The sequence below is a fragment of the Mercenaria mercenaria genome, chromosome 14, assembly GCF_021730395.1.
Source record: "Mercenaria mercenaria strain notata chromosome 14, MADL_Memer_1, whole genome shotgun sequence".
Taxonomy (NCBI): domain Eukaryota; kingdom Metazoa; phylum Mollusca; class Bivalvia; order Venerida; family Veneridae; genus Mercenaria; species Mercenaria mercenaria.
The window spans coordinates 58571647-58591863 of NC_069374.1; the positions used below are offsets into that span (position 1 = coordinate 58571647).

General features: G+C 35.1%; 1 protein-coding gene across 11 annotated transcripts in view; it reads left to right on the forward strand.

The window, feature by feature from the left end:
• LOC123527870 (agrin-like) overlaps positions 1-20217 on the forward strand; it is a 336920-nt gene that overhangs the window by 274210 nt on the left and 42493 nt on the right. For 9 of the 11 annotated variants that reach the window (XM_053523608.1, XM_053523610.1, XM_053523611.1 and 6 more), the window contains 6 exons: positions 154-268; positions 594-815; positions 4986-5100; positions 6464-6576; positions 9310-9447; positions 17150-17257. In XM_053523608.1, coding sequence (XP_053379583.1) covers positions 154-268; positions 594-815; positions 4986-5100; positions 6464-6576; positions 9310-9447; positions 17150-17257 — 811 coding nt within the window. The remainder of the gene's footprint in view (positions 1-153; positions 269-593; positions 816-4985; positions 5101-6463; positions 6577-9309; positions 9448-17149; positions 17258-20217) is intronic. The other 2 variants (XM_053523612.1, XM_053523617.1) reach the window with 2 other exon arrangements.

The following is a 20217-nucleotide window of genomic DNA, read 5'->3' on the forward strand; positions in this document are numbered from 1 at the left end:
GTAGGTCTATCCTTGTGCTTGCCTTTGCCTGAAATAATGTGATGAGGAGCATCTTAGGTATTCATAAAAAGTTGTCAACTATACTTGGACCTGTATTTCTTATAACTGTTACAGTAAGTTTCACTAAATACAGAAGTCTTTTTTTTATTGTAGTCTAATTCTAAAGTGTGTGGTACGGATGGCAAGACATATGACAGTGAATGTGAGCTGAGGGTGGCATCATGCAAGAATAAGATGCATATTTACCAAGCATCTTTTGGTGACTGTGGTAAGCTGCTTTCATTACCTTACTTAGCATTGATTGTAGGTTCGATAGTTGACAAATTTGCTTGAAACTTGTAAAATCTTTTAGTCAGAAATTGATGACTTGATGTCTTAATTATTTTACAGAAATATTTCAAAGGTGACTATCTTGAGCTGCATTGTCTGACACATTTTTTACAAGAATCAAAATAGATGCAATGTTTTGTGGAATACCTCATAGAAAAGCTACTGCACACAGAGTACTTATTAATAAGTACTCAGTAAAAATAAGCTGGACCTAAAATACATTGATTTCATCTGTTTGTACGTACATTATGTTACCCTTTCAGTTGACTGTAATGGCGTACATTGCAAGTACGGATCAGACTGTGTCCAGGGCCTGTGTGTCTGTCCACAGATTTGTCCGAGTGGGTACCAGTCTGTTTGTGCTAGTGATGGGAAGACATACAGGAACGAATGTGAAATGCGGAAAGAGGCTTGCCGATTGAATATAGACCTTGAAGTAATCAGGGGCGGTGACTGTCATGATAGCAGCATATCTGGGTCGGGAGGTAATTTATGAAGAAATTTTTGAACATCTGTATCTAGTAAGCGATACAGATTAATATGAGTGTAGAAATCATTGTTTACATTATATAGGATTTTTGCAACTACTGTAGATTTATTGTGAATCCTTTTATCTACTTCATTAGTTCACAATTATAATAGGCAGCACCGGTCTGGTTACAGAATACTCATATTCTGGCTATTTTGTTGCACAGAAAAAATTAAGATTACTGTTACGTAGTCATTAAAACTTTGTACAAGACCTATGCTTAAGCCTTACAAGGTTCACGGTCAAGGTCATATTTTGTATATCAGGGTCAAAAACAAAGAATGAGTTACTGTCAGAGTCATGCATTTGGGAAAAAAAATGTTTGCTTAAATGCTAATGTTAAAGATTTCATATGAAGATTTAAGCTTTTTAACTTTGTTTATGAAGGTTAATGCTTCTATGAATCTTCTCATCCATTCAAATATTGATCTTAAAAGTATAGTTTCCTGTGCAAATAGAATTAGGTTTCCCATAATTCCTTGGAATGTCATTAAGTCTTCATTAACTTAAATGTCACTGCTTTGATGTATTAAGTTTTAGTCTTAACACAGAATCTAATAGAAAATACATTAAGTGAAAAATTCATTCACTGCCAATGTTTTTCAGGAATATCTTTTATTGTATTGGACCTCTATTGATAGTCTGCAGATATCAAAAGATTACATAACAATTCTCCTTTAACAATGTCTGTGGTCTCTGTCTGTCAAATTTGGAGTGTCATTTATTCTTCTGATGAAGAATGTCTCAATAATATATAAAATTGCATGAAGATTACTCGGTACCATTTTGTCAATATACCGGGTAGGCCCGCCACTTTAAAATCTTCAGAAAAAGATAAAACTCTTTACATGTGTTATATGTACTGTAGTTTATTATAGACTAAGGTCATTTGTTAGAAAAGTATTAGCAGGTTCCCAGTGATTGAAACTATATCTAATTGCACCCCTTGATTTGATTTGTAAGTGTCGTTTATGTTCTCTATGATAGATATGGAAGCCTGTCCGCTTAGCTCAATTTGGACAGCACAGATTTACGGATTGTGGGGTCATGAGTTTGATCCCCTAGTGGGGCGTATGTTTTTTGTGAGTGAGTGACAATTTGATAAAAGACTTTTTGTCAGAAGTCCTTCAGTCTTCAACCTCTGATTCATGTGGGAAAGTTGGAAGTTACTTGCAAAGAACAGATTTGTTTTGGTCAGAATCCAGGAATACTGGTTAGGCTAACTTCTGAAAAAATCCCAGAACAAACAAAGATAGATATGTACTACATTTTGTGAAAAGTCATTTGTCCTTGGCCTCTGTGGAGAAGATGTCAGATACTTACAGGGAACCAGTCAGTACTGGTTCAGAACCAGGGAATGCTTGATAGGTTAACTGGCTGTTGCTGTATCACTGAAGTTAAGTTGCAATGTACGCAACACAGGAATAGTTTACTTTATACTGTAAATGACCCATCATTTAAGAATTATTTCTTGAAACATTTACCTGCTATGTTTTTAAAACTTTTCTGAAAGCACAAAATCTTTTAAGATTGCACTTAATAGATTATTAATGTAAAATTTCATATGAATACACCGAAAGTTATATGACCACAGCATTTATATAAGTACTTTGTAAGTGTATAGTTGGTATGAATATGTCATAGAAAACACGTTTTAGATATTTCCATTGTCATACATTATTTATACTCCACTTTTTTCTCATTTTGAACCTCACATTTTGATATAAAGTAGACAGTTGAAGTGTAAAACTGTTATAGATATTGTATGTCTGTTGTGAAAACTGTTACTTTAGACTTTAAAAAATCAAAATTTTAATGCAAAAAACATTTCTATGTGTGTAGACTTTTTTCCCACTGTAGATACTTTCTGCTTCTAGAGTCCTTTCTGATACCTTAATTGCAGTTTGTATACTATACACTTTATTTAGGGTTTGTGTGATATTCCCTAGCTGCATTGTCCTACACTTTACACTCTACTTTTTGTCATGTCTTAAAGTAATGTTTTTTTCACTCTACACTCTGCAGATACTTTGTGACTTTTTTATGACTTTACACTGAAGTGTATATTCTACATTGATTGTATAGCTATTTTCACTCTGCACTTTCTTCAGGATATTATTTATAATATACATTAGTGATATCAATTTGCTATACCAGGTTATTAAGGGCAGTGAAGTGTTTGTTGAATGAAACTGTCCATAATTTTTTTTTTTTGTTGTGCTTCAACTAAGAATTTTAGAGGTTGATAGCTAAATGGGTGAGTGTTTGGAGGTGAATGTGGATAATTAATTTTCTTTCAGTGCATACAGAGCTTATTGAAATAAAGGCAAGCAAATTTGAATCCATAATGAAGAAGTTATTTCAGTTTTCATGACTTCATACAAAGTTAATTCTGTACTGTCAGTATGCTCAAACTTAAAAGACTAAGGGCAATATTGATTGATGGAATGGCAATATTATTTGGTAGATGGGCAATATTGAGTGGTAGATGGGCAATATTGATCAGTAGACATGTAATATTGATGAGTAGGTAGGAAAGATTGATGGATAGGTGGGCAATATTGATGGGTTAGTGGGCAATACTGATGGATAAGTGGGCAATACTTATAGGTAGGTGGGCATAGTCGATTGGTAGGCAGGCAATACTGATGGTAAAATGGGCAACACTGATGGGTCGATTTGCAATACGGATAAGTAAGTAGATGGGCATTTTCAATTTGTAGGTGCACATTACTGGTAGGTAGGTTGGCAATACTGGTGGGTATGTGGGCATTACTAATTGGTAGTTAGGCGATACTGATAGGTAGGTAGGCATTATCAATTGGTTGCTGCAAAATACTGGTAGGTAGTTTGACAATACTGATGGGTATGTGGGAAATTCTGATGGGTAGGTGGGCAATACCGATAGGTAGGTTGGCGATATTGAAGGACAAGTGGGCAAAACTGATGGGTAGATGGGCAGAACGAAATGGGTTTGTGGAAATTATTATTGGGTAGGTCTGAACACTGTAATCAATTAAAGGTTGAAGCATCACATTTGGAATAAACATTTATTTAATTTTGAACACATCAGTTTTTTTTTCCTCATACTTAGCTGTAAACTGTATTTTTGTCTATCCCTATATATATGTTTAACACATCAAAAAAGGTGATATTATTCTTTTATTTTAGGTCTTTATAGCTAGCATTTGTACTTGAAATATGAAAACAAATTTGAGCCATGCCATGGGAAGACCAACATAGTGGCTTTGCAACCAGCATGGATCCAGACCAGCCTGCGCATCTGCGCAGTCTGGTCAGGATCCATACTGTTCGCTAACAGTTTCTCCAATTTCAATAGGCTTTAAAAGCGAACAGCATGGAGCCTGACCAGACTGCGCAGATGCGCAGGCTGGTCTGGATCCATGCTGGTCGCAAAGCCACTATGTTGGTTTTCCCATGGCACGGCTCATTTCATGAAATCCTATTTTCAGAGCAGATACCTCATTATGTATTCAGTTTTCTTTTCATTAATGTAGCATAACCCTGTTTGCAGATAGCTTGTCTGGTAAGCTCAGTAAGTGGTTCATAAGACCACAAATTGAAATGTGTGAATTTTAACATGGCGAGAGAGGAATGTATTTTTGTGACGATTTAACAGAAAACATTATTTATTAAGTTGTCCACTCTGACCTTTATCATTCACGTTTAGAAACAGTAGGTTACTTGAGGAGGAAATTATTTGGCAATATTGCATGGTACGGAATGCAGAACCATTGGTTAAGTTATCTGGCTACTGTTACATGACTGGAATTAGCTATATAGTTTAGTGCTCATGTGGAGAGAAAACTGGCCAAATGAGTTACTATCTAGTTAGTTTCATTTATGTAAACAGTACTGATGTATTGACGGTCAACATATCAGTATGAGCTAAGCAAATAAAAACAACATATAGAAAAATTATTTCTGACATTCTTCTTTGACAAATACACCATTAAAATACATATGCCACTGACTAGATGCAAAATTAAATAACACTTTTAAAAAAGGCTTAATCTTAATTGAAAAACATACTGAGTAACGGTAAAGGCCTGACTGTCAAATGTAGCAATTATCATGTTGAAAATTAAGTTCTTTCGCCCTATAGAAGGTTCAGGGTCAGACTGTGAGGATAGTCTTTGTGAACAGTATGGTGGAACATGCTACCTTGATATGGACGGAATCTCCAGATGCTCCTGTAGTTTTAGCTGTGATGCTATTAGGTAAGTTTTTTACATAATTACACAGTAACACCTGTATTAATGACCATGCTTGAGAAAGTCCAGAAATTGTCATTATGTGCAAGTAGTTAAAATGAATAAAAAATAGATGTATTGGAAATGAAAGTAGTGGTCTTTTGAGCAAGGTGGTCCCTGCTTACAGTTGGTCTTTAGCACAGATTTGACTGTAACTTGCCCTTCCTCAGTATGAACTTGAACCATGATTTCAAGTAAAGCTGGTTTGTTCAAGGTTGGTGGTTTCCTACCAGTGATTTTTTTTGCGTATTTTTACTGCCGAATATCGGCACTTTCCCCTCGCCAAAATAGGCCATTTTTTCCCAAAAAATCATCAATTTTTCCCCTAAAAAAGAGATGTTTTCCCCCCTCAAATTATAAGATTTTATTTCCAAAATGTAACAGTTTATATTCGGGCGTGAGATCCGCGATATCTAACATGAAATTGGCAGAAATGACATCAAAAACGTCTGTTTTAAGATCAAAATCGCATCAAGGTTACCGTCGCGAAAACACGTGACAAACGAAACATTGCCGATTTTCAAGAGAAATATGGACTTCAGTCGGTTTAAATATGTTCCATTATGTCAGTTAATTATTTATGGTAATGAAAAATGACAATATCTCTCCTAATTTTTGAAAAATTGGAGATCAAAATCTCCGCGATTGTACCGATTTTCGGATAGACAAAATTTCGGACGTTATCAAATTTCAAGGGCATGAAGTGAAAATTGATAAATACAATTCTTACAAGTTGTATTGGTGGCCTAATTTATTTTTTCACCCAAAAATTTCACGATTTTAAATCCAAAAGTGGTTTTGAAAATATATTAACTCTTAAAAAGAATTCAAACAACATTCATTTAGGAAATATACAGATTTATATCACTTAGTATGGAAATTAAACATATTTCTATTTTTCCCAATTCTGGGAATTATCGCGCTTATTTTCCCAATTCAGCGGGCACAGGCACCTTTATTTTTTCCAAAAAAAATCACTGCCTACTTGCAACACAGGGACTACACTTTTACCATTTAATTTACATCTTGAATGTCAGCATATGGCCTAAGCTGTGCTGTTGTGACTTAAAACCTAACGCAAATATTGTACAAACAACCTTACTTGCTATGAATGAACATAATTGTATAATATAACTGTAACTAAAGGATTAGATCTACCTACCTTTAAAATAAAAAGAATGAGATTAAGCAAACGGTTTTGATTTGGCAGGATTTACACCCTATGTTCAAGCAGAAAAGCTGAGTTTAAACACTTCAAACAATACTTTTTAGAAATCCATTACATGGTCACATCTCGAGTAGTAAATGACATTTGCGGCACTGATTTCAGATCTCCAGTGTGTGGCTCGGATGGTGTGACATATGGAAACAAATGTGAGCTGCAGAAAGCTGCCTGTGACCAACAAAAACAAATCATTGTGCAATCTATGGACAGTTGTGATGGTAAGCAGGTTTCTGAAAATGTGTAATAAACTTGTCCATCTTTCAATTTGGACAGTACCAATAGCTGTTAAAAGGGATGCTTACCAAAAAGATAATGACTGAATGGCAAACAGTGCAGATTTTGAAAATGTTGACATAAATGTGAAGGCTTGCGGCTAAGAAAATTAAGGTCTGACTTTTTTCAATTTTATAACTTCCCATGGAATTTTCTCTCAATAATGTATAGCTTTTGTTTTAATTCTAACTCTCTCAAAATCAGTTCTGCTACAACAGCTTTAAGCTGCTTCAAAATGTAATACCCATTAATGAAGCCAGTTTTTTGCATGTTCTTCTTAAAAGCATTCTGCAGTTATATTTCTGATAATAATCTGTTCCCAGCTAGAATCAGGCAGTTTTGTGTAGAAATAATGCATCATGTTGACACACTGTGAATGATTTATGGACAGTCATTTTTTAAAGTATTGTTCTGTATTTACATGGTAAACGAGCTTAATATTATTATTCTGGTCTGTAAGTAGAAGTAAAATTAAAGAACAGAATAGAATAGAACCAATAGAACAAAATAGTTAGGGGGCCTCTGTGGCCAAGTGGTTAAGGTCGCTGACTTCAAATCACTTGCCCCTCATCGATGTGGGTTTGAGCCTCACTTGGGGGCGTTAAATTCTTCATGTGAGGAAGCCATCCAGCTGGCTAAAGGAAGGTCGGTGGTTCTACCCAGGTGCCCGCTCGTGATGAAATAATGCATGGAGGGGCACCTGGGGTCTTTCTCCACCATTAAAGCTGGAAAGTCACCATATGACCTATAATTGTGTCGGTGCAACGTTAAATCCAACAACAACAACAAAATAGTTAACTAATATTTTTGGAGGGCTATAATGACTTTGTTTATAATGTGGTTACTGTATTTTTTTGTAATGAGCATTAAATATATTATTTTGTTTTTGATAATCTCATTTTTAATAACCATGATAACTATTTCCTCATATAGTTTTCAAAGATTGAATATTTGATTCACATGTTGGAAAGTATTATTTAATCCATTGTTTTTGATTACCTCACTTATGGCTTTGATCTTATAAAGTCGTATTCCTCTGTCGACAGCTGCTTCTTCTGTTTTTAACATAAAGTTAAAAGCATGGTGGAACATTAAGTATAAACTAAAAAATAACACATTAGAAAGAAAATCCTAAATTGACTATCATTCTGAAAACAACAGGAATATCAAAAGTAACTTTAAATTCGCTTAGCACGTACTTTCTTATGGGACATTTTTGCTTTGAATAATGTCCAAAATATGTACATAAACATGTTGCTGTTATACAAACCTGTATGTCCTGCAGTTTTGTAGAAATTCTATGGATCAACAGTATTGTTGAAATTTACACTAAAAATACAGTGATTTTGACATTTCTGAAATTAGGAGAGACAGTACCCTAAATAGGTAGAGGCATTGGCCGTATTAAAATTGTTTTTATGTTGCCTAGAATAACTGAATTGAAGCCCATTAGTTGTTCTTATGCTGCCCTTAATAGGTAGAGACTCATAGGCTTCATAAAAATAATTTATATGCTGCTTAAAATAAGTACAATTGGGAGCCCATCAATTAATCTTTAGCCTGCTGGTGGCAATTGTATCTGCCTTTGCGACTATTTCAGACCAAGATCAGCCTGCACATTCGTGCAGTCTGATCATGATCTGCACTGTTCGCTATTCAGTAAGTAAATTTTCAGTGAACACCCCTTCGAATAATAAATGGTATTGCCCAGATTGAATGATGGACCAGTTTAAGAAATTTAGCAGGCTAAGGGTTAATCTCTTGTTGCCTAAAATAAGTAGAGATTTATTGACTCCATTAAAAATTGTTACTATAATGCTGTATTGAGGGCCTGTCATAATAGTTCTTATGCTTCAAGAAATAAGTAGAATTTCAAAGGCCCTATATTCAGTGATCCTATACAGCCTAAAATATGGCGAAAATTAATGGGAGAGCTCATCGTAATAGTTTGTATGCTGCAAAAAAAAAATAAATAAATAAAAATAGGCAGAGACTGATAAAATTTGCTAATGCTGCCGGGAATAGCCCATCAAAATTGTTTTTATAAATTGTTTTTATAATGCATGAAATAAGTAGAGATTCATAGGCCCCATTAAAATTGCTCAAATGCTTTGTCAAGGGACTAAAAGTTTGTATCTGTAATCTATAACCTGCAAATTATAAGCAGAGATTGATAGGCCCACTCTAAACTGTTTTTGTGCTACTGGATATTTGTAGAAGCTTAACACTAAAGACGGATCCAGGGGATGGGGACGGGGGTGAATAATTAAAATATGTATTTTTTCTCGCTCGCTACGCTTGCAAAGTACAATCAAACTAAGTTTACATGAGCTACTCTAACACTCTTTACCATTTCTGTGTTAATAGCCCTAAGTAACCCCTCGCAATAAAAATCCTCAAATCGGGCTAAGAAATTCCATTCCAAGTCTGAGATACTTACGCAAGAATAAGTCTGACACATCATAATTTTGCATGTTATTTGTGTTGATTTTGTCACAAAATCTGTCTTTTTTTCAATACCAAATAAAGTACATGAGAATGCACCAGATGGATCCATTGTTTTCAAAATTTTATGGGGGAGCATGCCCCCCCCCCCCCCACCCACACACTGCCAACACTAAATCCTGTATCCACCCCTGAACACTAACTTCAGCATACACATTGTTTTCTGCATTCAGATATGGACGAAGTTTTATGCGATGGCCTTAGTCCAGTGATAGATTCTGTGACAGGCATTCCATACCAGTGTACAGGTGGCCATGACTGTCCATCAGGAAGTTACTGCCATGTGCAATACAGGAAGTGCTGCAATGAAGGTAGGCCACTCTTGCACATCCTTTTATTATAAGTTGTCTCCCTTTCAGAGCAGAATGGTTTGCTTTCTCTCTTTTACATTTTTTTTGTGTTTACATGTAGTTAAATTGTCTTTTATGTATGGAATTGTGTCTGCTTGTGTACTGTCTTAAATTGTGTTTGTCTATAAACCAAGATACATGTTAAATGTGCTCTTATGTAATTGCTTGAATTTTGCTTTACCTTTTTAAGTATTAATTTTTCATTTTATGTCTCAAACAACAATCCTTGCTTGTTCATATAACTATGGAGGCTGCATTATAGCACATGTGCATTATTCTAAGATTTATAAGTTTAAAATATATTTTGCATTTTGAGTTGAATATATATCACAAAAAATATTGCTGTTGTTCCACTTTTTATGTCCTGTTATGATGAAATCTGTATGTCATGGTTTGCGATAACATTTTTTTATGTCAATACATTTTGCATTTTTTTCTGATTACTTTTTTTTTAACCTTGAAAATTGTAAGAATATTAAATAATTTGCTTGGATAAGTTATAAACATTTATGTCTTCTTTGACCTAATAACTGGCAAAATATGGAAAACAATGCACTTTATGAAAGAAAACACTGTCAGTTGAGCATGCATAGAAGTGTACATGTAATTTGGGGTCTCAAAAAACACTTTTCTCCCAAATATGGCCCGCATGATTTTTCTTGAGATACACTACCCTTATCTTTCATTTTTTAGGTGCAAATCTTAACTTATTTTTTGTGTCTCCTTAATGAAATAACAATGTTTGCTAAAATGTATGTGTCCAAGTTAATAAAATCTGAGTTTGGAGTTAATTCCCATAACTGAAGCATCTGATTGGTTGATTATGTGCTCAGTCTTGTTAATTGACCAATGGCAAAGCTGCAGTCTGAGACTGGTCTCACAAATTCCTTTTGTAACTTAGGACAAAGTTGTTACTGATTTGTAAATGTCGAAAGAAAAAAAAACATGTTTCTTGTATTAATGTGTGTTAAAAAAGGATCATTGAGTGAATTATACAAGTCCTGCCAAACCAGAGTAATATTTAAATATTTGAATAAAAGTGATTGTTCTGTGTTATATATTTATATATTGAAAATAAATCTTTTGTTTTCTTAAAGTCTTTGTGAAATACACAAAGTCTTTATCTATTTGGGGAAGCTGTCTGTAGCTTGTAAAAATCAAATCCTTACTAGGTAGAAATTTGTGAATTGGTCATTTAACTGACCTCCTTATGTAGTGAAAAACTATTGACAAATGGTTTTAAAACCAGTCTAAACAAAACGTACATTATTTTTATCCTATGTCTGTCTCCAAGGCCCAATGATATAGGACTTATATTTAATTGTGTTTTGAGACTAGTCTGAACACTGCAGCATGTGGTTGGTTGATTCCGAGTACATATTTTGAATTGACCAATGGAAAGGTTCTGTTATGGGACTCTTCTCCAAATTGCAGTTTCATAACTTTTATTATTCTAGGGAATGGATACATGACCATTGATTATAATTACATACATCTAAGAGGTACTGATTTTATGGGTTAAACTCAGGCTGGTTTCTAAATTTTGGAACCAGTCTGAAAATGCCAGCATCCCATTGGCGGTTTAATTATTAACCAGTCACAAGGTTTGTATACAAACTAGTTTAAAATTTACATTATTTAAGAGCCAGCTTGTTTTATGCAATTTTCTTTGATTTTCTTGGTAGGAAATAAACAAGACAAAATTTCTGCTTAAACATTTATCATTAAGATAGATGTTTCTGTCCACGGAGATGATTTATTTTGACAGTTAAATATTACATAGACAAATTGTTGCCAAAATAAGTTTCCCAGAGTCAGATCTACAAAATAGGCTGGCCTACTTGTTTTTATTTCATTGATGTGTTTACCATTGGAAACTTTACACAGGAAATGTTTTAGGACTGCTGAAAGAAGAACTTTGGAAGATGGATCAATTTCATTGTTTCTAGGCTTTTCTCTGTTTAAATAAGTTTCTGTGCCCTGGCTTTAGGTAAAATCATTTAATTTTACAATAGTTTACCATATTTGTGCCTTTGTGGTGACCATAATTGTTTTTAAAAGTCCTTCAGTCCGTCCGTCCGTCCGTCCACAATTTCTTGTGAACAAGTTAGAGACCACATTTTGTAAGCAATTTTGATCAAACTTGTACAAAACTTGTATTGGCATGATATCTCAGTTCCTTTCGAAAACTGGCCGGATCCCATCATGGGTTCTAGAGTTATTGCCCCTTAAAGGGCCAGAATTTGCTATTTTTTTTGCATCAACAATTTCTTGTCTGCACGATAGTGGTTTCATTTATGATTTTATTTTAACCAAACTTGCACACAACTTGTATCGCCATAAGATCTTAGTTCGTTTCTTTAACCGGCTAGATCCCATTATGGATTCCAGAGTTATGGCCCCTGAAGGGCCAAAATTAGCTAATTTGACCTTGTCTGCACAATAGCAGCTTCATTTATGATTTTATTTTTACCAAACTTGCACACAACTTGTATTATTGTGAGATCTTGGTTGCTTTTTTGAACTGGCCAGATTCCTTCATGGGTTCCAGAGTTATGGCCCCTGAAAGGGCCAGAATTAGCTATTTTGACCTTGTCCGCATAATAGCAGCTTCATTTATGATTTGAATTTAACCAAACTTGCACACAACTTGTGTCACCATAAGATCCTGGTTCCTTTTTTCAACTGGCCAGATTCCGTTATGGGTTCCAGAGTTATGGCCCCTGAAAGGGCCAAAATTAGCTATTTTGACCTTGTCTGCACAATAGCAGCGTCATTTATGATTTGAATTTAATTAAACTTGCAGAAAACTTGTGTCACCATAAGATCTCAGTTGTTTTCTTGAACCGACCAGATCCCGTTATGTGTTCTAGAGTTATGGCTCCTGAAAGGGCCAAACTTAGCTATTTTGACCTTGTCTGCACCATAGCAGCTTCATTTATGATTTGATTTTAATCAGACGTGCACAAAACTTGTGTCACCATAAGATCTCAGTTCCTTTCTGGAACTGACCAGATCCCATAACGGGTTCCAGAGTTATGGCCCCTGAAAGGGCCAAAATTAGCTTTTTTGACCTTGTCTGCACAATAGCAGCTTCATTTATGATTTGATTTTAACCAAACTTGCACACAACTTGTATCGAACCAAGATGTTAGTTCCTTTCTTGAAATGGTTAGATTCCTTTATGGGTTCCAGAGTTATGGCCCCTGATAGGGCCAGAATTAACTATTTTGACCTTGTCTGCACAATAGCAGCTTCATTTATGATTTGAATTTAATCAAACTTGCACAGAACTTGTGTCACCATAAGGTCTTGGTTCCTTTCTTGAACCGGCCAGATCCCATAATGGGTTCCAGAGTTTCGGCCCCTGAAAGGGCCAAAATTAGCTATTTTGACCTTTTTCGGCATAATAGCAGCTTCATTTAATATTTGATTTTAACCAAACTTGCACACAACTTGTATCACCATAAGATCTTGATTCCTATTTATATGCCCGAAGGGACATATTATGTTATCGCCTCGGTGTCTGTCAGTCTGTATGTCTTTTGGTTAGCAATTTCCCTTCTGCTCTGTAACTGTTGAACCCCTTGAAGGATTTCAAAGAAACCCGACACAAACGTTCACCTCATCGAAACAATGTGCAGAGCGCATTTGGATGGCTAACTTCAAGGTCAAGGTCACAGTTAGGGGTCAAAAGTCATGACTTTGTTTTGTGTGTATATTGCTCTGCATTTGCGTTGATTGCAGTGCTTTTGTTTTTTATTTGGCAGATCCTTCTTTTGTTGACCTACAATAATTTTTTTCAGTTACTTCCCTTTTATGTTACTATAAATAGCTTATTAAGTAACTTTATTATTATTGGCCGTAGGGAAAAACCGAGACCACTTTCCTGTGGTACAACATGGATGGTACCTCCAATTTTTAGGTGTATTTTGACATATCTGTACCTTGTAAGAATTTTTTATTTCTTTTTGGTTAAATTTTGCCCTTTGTTGTTTTTGTCCTTTGGACTTAGATATTTTTTCTGAGGACTTAGATTTATTTTTAATTTCTTCCCTTTGTTGTTCCTGTCCTTTGGGCTTCATCAGTCAAAATTTTGCTCGATGTGATTTGAAAATAATTTTATTTGAAGTAGCATTAAGAAAATTTCAACTATATTTTCTCATAATTCTTTTGATTCATCTTGATTATGATTTTTTGGTCTCAGTCTTGTCCTCAAGTGCAATAATAACAGGTGAGCGATATAGAGCCATCTTTGCCCTCTTGTATAACTAAAATACTGTTGAAAAATGGCGTTAAACGCCTCCAAAAAAGAAAACAAACAAATGTAGTCTACATACAAAGAGTACATTACAGAAAAATGTCATGTAAAAGAACCACAGCTGTAATTTGCTTACATTCTGAAATAATTCCCTTATTTAAGGGACTTCAGTGGCTGAGTGGTTAAGGTCGCTGACTTGGATTTACTTGCCCCTTATCGATATGAGTTCGAGCCTCACTCGGGGCGTTGAATTCTTAATGTGAGGAAGCCATCCATCTGGCTTATGGAAGGTTGGTGGTTCTATACCCAGGTGCCTGACCATGATGAAATAAAGCACGGAGGGGCACCTGGGGTCTTTCTGCACCATCAAAGCTGGAAAGTCATCGTATAACCTATAATTGTGTCGGTGTGACGTTAAACCAAACAAAAACTTATAACACTTTCAGTATTTTCATCCAGCTCCAATAGTTTTTGCAATGCTTTCTACTACCTTGCTTATTACTTTAATTATCTCGCTTTATGGAAATCATATGGGCCAAATGCTTTCAATTGCAATGACACTGGCATGATTTCGAGAGGGCGTTAGGAGATTTGGTAAGGGTATATTAAATGCTCTAAGTGATAATTTAATACATAGATTTTACTTCATATTTACAGTTAGTAACAACTGAGAGAATGTCCTAAAGTGAAATATATATCTGGTGGTGTGCCTCTTAAATATTGTTTTGTTAGCTTCTGGTGTTACTTCATATTTCTTCTTTGTTTCTTTATATCATTTAATGGAATGTTGAAAACTACTTCCTAATATAATGCTTGAATACTGTTATCCATCCCTCTGATTTCATTTCTATATTCTTTGAAAAGAGAGCTGCAACTATAAGAATTAAGAGCTGAATTTCATGATAATCAGGTGAGATGTCATTTGTCAGTGAAGATGATATCATTAGCTCAGCCGAACTTCGGTGAGCTTTTAGTATAGGTGGATGCAAGTGCGTCATCCTTTGTCTGTCTTCCGTCATCCTGCATCAATATTCTTTCTTAGACGTATTGTTTGTAACTGCTGATCAGAATTACAACACACTAGCTTAGTCTATAGTGCAAAAATCTGCCAAGTTTTTCCGAATGGTTCCGCTTGGCCACTTTTAGATGCTGATAGAGCTTTAAAAGGAAAACCTTAAAATAATTTGTTTTCTTGAACCATGTAATGGATCTTCACCGAACTGGACATGTAGTGTTCTTGTATAGATTCTTTTCAGGTCTGCTTTGTTATGTTATCGATAAGGGGCAACATTTCAAAAAATAAATCTAATGACTTATTTGCATTTAATACTTAGTAATAGTGAATCATTTGTTGACTTGGCATGATATCTGTGTACGACCTGCCTCAAGTTCATTCAGATGGTTCAGGTTGACGCGCATAGGAGTTACCAGACCGGAAAAGAAAACATTAATCAGTTTCTTCTTGGTGTTCACTGAATTTGGTCAGTAGTAAGGTCAGAATGTAAGGTCCTTTTCTGTTGAGCGATTTGGGCCCCTTTGGGCCTCTTTATTAATAAGTATATAGGTGTTTGATCAATTTCTAAGGGTAATAATTAAACATATTTTATAAGAAATTGGACAGTTATGATAATGGTATTTATATTTCATTAATACTGAGATTACTAAGGGTGTTTTCGACAGATTAGAAAAATAGCACCCAGGGTATGTTATCTGCCAGGAATTGATAAATCTGAATGAAATTATAATAATTTTCTTGCATTTGAAATGAAGAACACATATGACAGATCATGACAGATCAGCCAAACATTTAAGCTGTAAATTTCTAATATATCTGTGTATATTTGTTACATAGGCACAAGTGTTTCTTCTGGGTATTTCTTTAGGCATTGACTTTCTTTTTAAGGTTTCGATGGAGGCCTTGAGAAACAAAATCAAACAACACCAAATTATAGAAAGAAAGAGTTGTTTGACATGAAAATTGAAGAGCATGTAAAACATGTATATTGCTTTACGAAACAAGTGTCAGTATACTTATATAAACATTGAATTCCGGAAAAGGGCTGCCTAAAGGGGCTCCACTTCCGGACAGTTAAACGCCTTTAAAAACTCACCATTTTCAAAGAACTGTTACACATGTTTGTTTTGATGCATTTGCAATAGCGTGCGAGTGGTGAAATTTCACGTAACAAGGTGGAACATAGTTTTCAGCAATTGTTTATCTTTTTTTTCTTTACAAATGGCATTCATTTTCAAAGGGAGACAACTTTTTCTCAAAGATTACTTAAAATAACTGGAACAAGTTGTTTCCCTTTGAAAATGAATGCCATTTGTACTTAAAATAATCGGGAACAGTTGTCTCCCTTTGAAAATGAATGCCATATGTAAAGAAATAATGATAAACAATTGCTGAAAACTGTGTTCCACCTTGTTATGCGAAATTTCACCACTCGCACGCTATTGCAAATGCATCAAAACGAACATGTGTAACTGTTCCTTGAAAATGGTGAGTTTTTAAAGGCGTTTAACTGTCCGGAAGTGGAGCCCCTTTAGGCAGCCCTTTTCCGGAATTCAATGTTTATATCAGTATACTGACACTTGTTTCGTAAAGTAATATACATGTTTTACATGCTGTTCAATTTTCATGTCAAACAACTCTTTCTTTCTATGATTTGTTGTTGTTTGATTTTTGTTTCTCAAGGCCTCCATCGAAACCTTAAACATAATACTTTGTGTTATTTGTAATCATATTCTGAGTGTTTATATTGGTATTTTTATTCATAACCATAATCAGCATCTTGAAATACTTTGGTATGACTGTATTTGATGGAATTTTTGAAAGTTATTCTTTTCATATATATATTTATTGCAGCATTTTAGCAAACATGTTTTTTCCGGGTACAGTGGAAACCTTCTACACTAGAACACCCAAAAACTGGAAAAGTCCTATGCGAAAAAATTGTTTTATTTTTAATGCATATTTTACTTGTAAGATTTTTTTTTCAATTTCTGTTCACTTACCGGTACCTGAGGACCTGAGACTAATATTTTTCCATAATTATGCACAGGCTTCATACCAGGTGCCTGAAATCATGTTAGTATGTGTAATTGCTTTGAGTTATACTCCTGGCTTAAAAACAAATTTACAACAGTAAAACATATTGGTAAGGTTTATGCATATGTAAAAAAAGATTATTAGCTAAGCATCATTTCTTTATACAGAGCTAGTAACCTAATAAGTTATACCTTTTGAAAATAATCTTAGACTTTCAATTTAGTCCTAATACCTGTTAGGTTTAGAGGGGTTCCACTATATTTGTGATGCTAACATTTTGTCCAGTCTTGTGTATAAATCTGTGGTGCTATTTTGTTGCATGCTGTTATGTTGAATTATTTCGTTATTAGAGCGTTTATCGGACACCTCCTACATTCGGGACTGCACAGAGAGTGCTTACGGATGTTGTGATGATCAGCTGACTTTTTCTCCAGGACCTGACAAAAGTGGATGCCCAGGTAATACATGGATGTTCTTTTGTTGTGAAACTTTGGTGTTTGTTTTCTAAATATTTTCATTGGGATAAGATGTCTTAAAAGCTATTTAGAATATTTTTAATATTTGTTGAGCTGTATTTACAAGATATTTTTGAAAATGTATACAAACATCATAAAACATGAACTGTTGTAAAAAATATTGCCCTTGCTCTCATATGATCTTGATGTTATTGCAAAAGCTTCTCTTCCAGTGTCATAGAATCAGAAAATATTGCAAAAAATATGTACCACCACTCTCATACAATCATTGATTATTTCAAACACTTCACTTCCACTGTCATAGAATCATGAATTATTGCAAAAGACTATGCCACCTCTTATACTATCATTGATTCTTGCAAAGTTGCCACTTTGCCACGGAAATCTTAAACTGTTTGAATGTCTGTGCTACCGCTGTCATAACATTACGTTTATGAATTTTGAGTAGGCCTACCTTTCACTGGAAGCTCTTTAGTATTCACTTTGTCCATTTTTCCATCAGTCTGTCTGTCTTTCTGTACAGAACTTGAGTCAGACATGTTGGCTCGAGGTCAAGGTCAAAATTCAAGGTCAAAGGTTTGAGCCTTCCATTTTGTGTCTACTCTGTATCTCCTAAACCCCTTGAAGTATTTTCAAATTCATTGATTTCCTCATACATGGACACTAAAATATGCTTAACAAAGTCAATGCTTCCACCCAATACTATCAACACTCTCACTATCCATAACAGCAGCAATTTTTCACATTTTTAACTGTGTTCACTCCTTAAGCAAGTTCTTAAAACATAATTTTTATGAGCGCTGCTGTGCGAAAACCAACGTAAGGTTTTTGTTACCAGTATAGATCTAGATCAGCCAGGATATCCGTGCAGTCTGATCTCGATCCATACTGTTCAATTATTTGTTGCATACATGTGCTAAAATTGATAAATGAACAGTATGGTTGTGTGTATAAATGAACAGTATGGTTGTGTATATAAATGAACAGTATGGTTGTGTGTATAAATGAGCAGTATGGTTGTGTGTATAAATGAACAGTATGGTTGTGTATATAAATGAACAGTATGGTTGTGTGTATAAATGAACAGTATGGATGTGCACTGATCTCGATATTTGATGGTTGCAAAACACTTAATATGTTTGTTTTCGCTTAGCAGTGCTCATATATTTATGAAGCGCTGACTTGCTTTTATGCCCACTTCTTTTAAAATTAGAATAAGAGTAGCGAAGTTATTATAAAAATTATTAATGCCCACAGCTGTAATATTGTCTGCTGTGACTTTAATGTTAATCATCTAAATAGTGCTCAGTTAAGTACATATGTTTAGAGCCACTTTGACTGGTTGGTTAAGGTTGCTGACTTCAGCTGTGGGTTCAAAACACGCCTTGGAATATATGATTTATTTGGTGATATAGCTGTATGAGGAACTTAATGTAGATGAGTGGTTCTGCAAAAGTAACTTAAAGTAAAACATTTTCAGTTAAATGGAAGTCCATAGTAACAAGTACTTCTAAAAGTATGTTATTCTTGTTGGTGATGGCAACTATGGAAAATGTAGGTGATTTATTATACCACCACAAAATGAAGTTTGGTGTTGGGGAGGGGGGAGGATATATAGGAGTGAGCTTGTCTGTCGGTCGGTCCGTCTGTCAGTCCATTGGTTCTATGGTTTCCGGATGATAACTCTTGAAAGGCTTGACTGATTTAAATAATGTTTGGTACACAGGTGTAACATCAAAAAATGCAGGTCAAGGTTGACTTTGGGGTCAGTAGGTCAAAGGTCAAGGTCACAGTGACCCTTAACAGTTAAATGGTTTCCTGATGATAACTTCAGATCGCTTAGACCTAGGATCATATATTTTGGTACACAGGTGTATCATCACTAAATGCAGGTCAAGTTCGACTTTTGGTCAGTAGGTCAAAGGTCAAGGTCACAGTGAGTCGGAACAGTTAAATGGTTTCTGGATGATAACTTGTGAACGCTTGAGTCTAGGATCATTATTTTTTGTACACAGGTGTATCATCATGAAATGCAGGTCATGTTCAATTTTGAGGTTAGTAGGTCAAAGGTCAAGGTCAAGGTCACAGTGACCCTTAACATTTAAACGATTTCTGGATGATAACTTTAGAATGCTTGGGTCTAGGATCGTGATTTTTTGGAAATAGCTGTATCATGAAATGCAGGTCAAATTTGATTCTGAGATCAGTAGGTCAAAGGTCAAGGTTACAGTGACCCTGAACAGTTAAAGGGTTTCCGGATGATAACTTGAGAATGCTTGTACCTAGGATATATTTCAGTACACAGGTGTATCATCATAAAATGCAGGTCAGGTTTGACTTTGGAGTCAGTAGGTCAAAGGTCAAAGTCACAGTGACTCGGAACAGTTAAATGGTTTCAGGATGATAACTTTAGAACGCTTGGGTCTAGGACCATGATGTTTTGTACACAGGTATATCATCATGAAGTGCAGGTCAAATTCGACTTTGAGGTCAGTAGGTCGAAGGTCAAGGTCACATTGACTCGAAACATTTTGCGGTCAAAGGGTCACAGGTCGAGGTCACAGTGACCGGAACATTTAAAACGGTTTTCGGACAATAATTTCAGAACACTTTGGAATAGGATAACAAAACTTATTAGGGAGGTTGGTCATGACCAGCAGATGACTCCTATTGATTATGAGATGCAAAGGTCAAAGGTCAGAGTGACCTGGAACATTTAAAGCTTTTCCGGACACTAACTTGAGAACGTTTAGGCCAAGGATCATGAAACTTTACAGGAATGTCGATCATGACTAACAGATGGCTTGTATTGATATTGAGGGCAAAGGTCAAGCAAGTTTGGCTTGACATTGGCTTAGTTACATAAAATGTGTATCATTCTGATAAGGTTAATCAGCGCATTTTAGAGGTTTGCTAAATAGTTTAAATAATTTGGAACATTA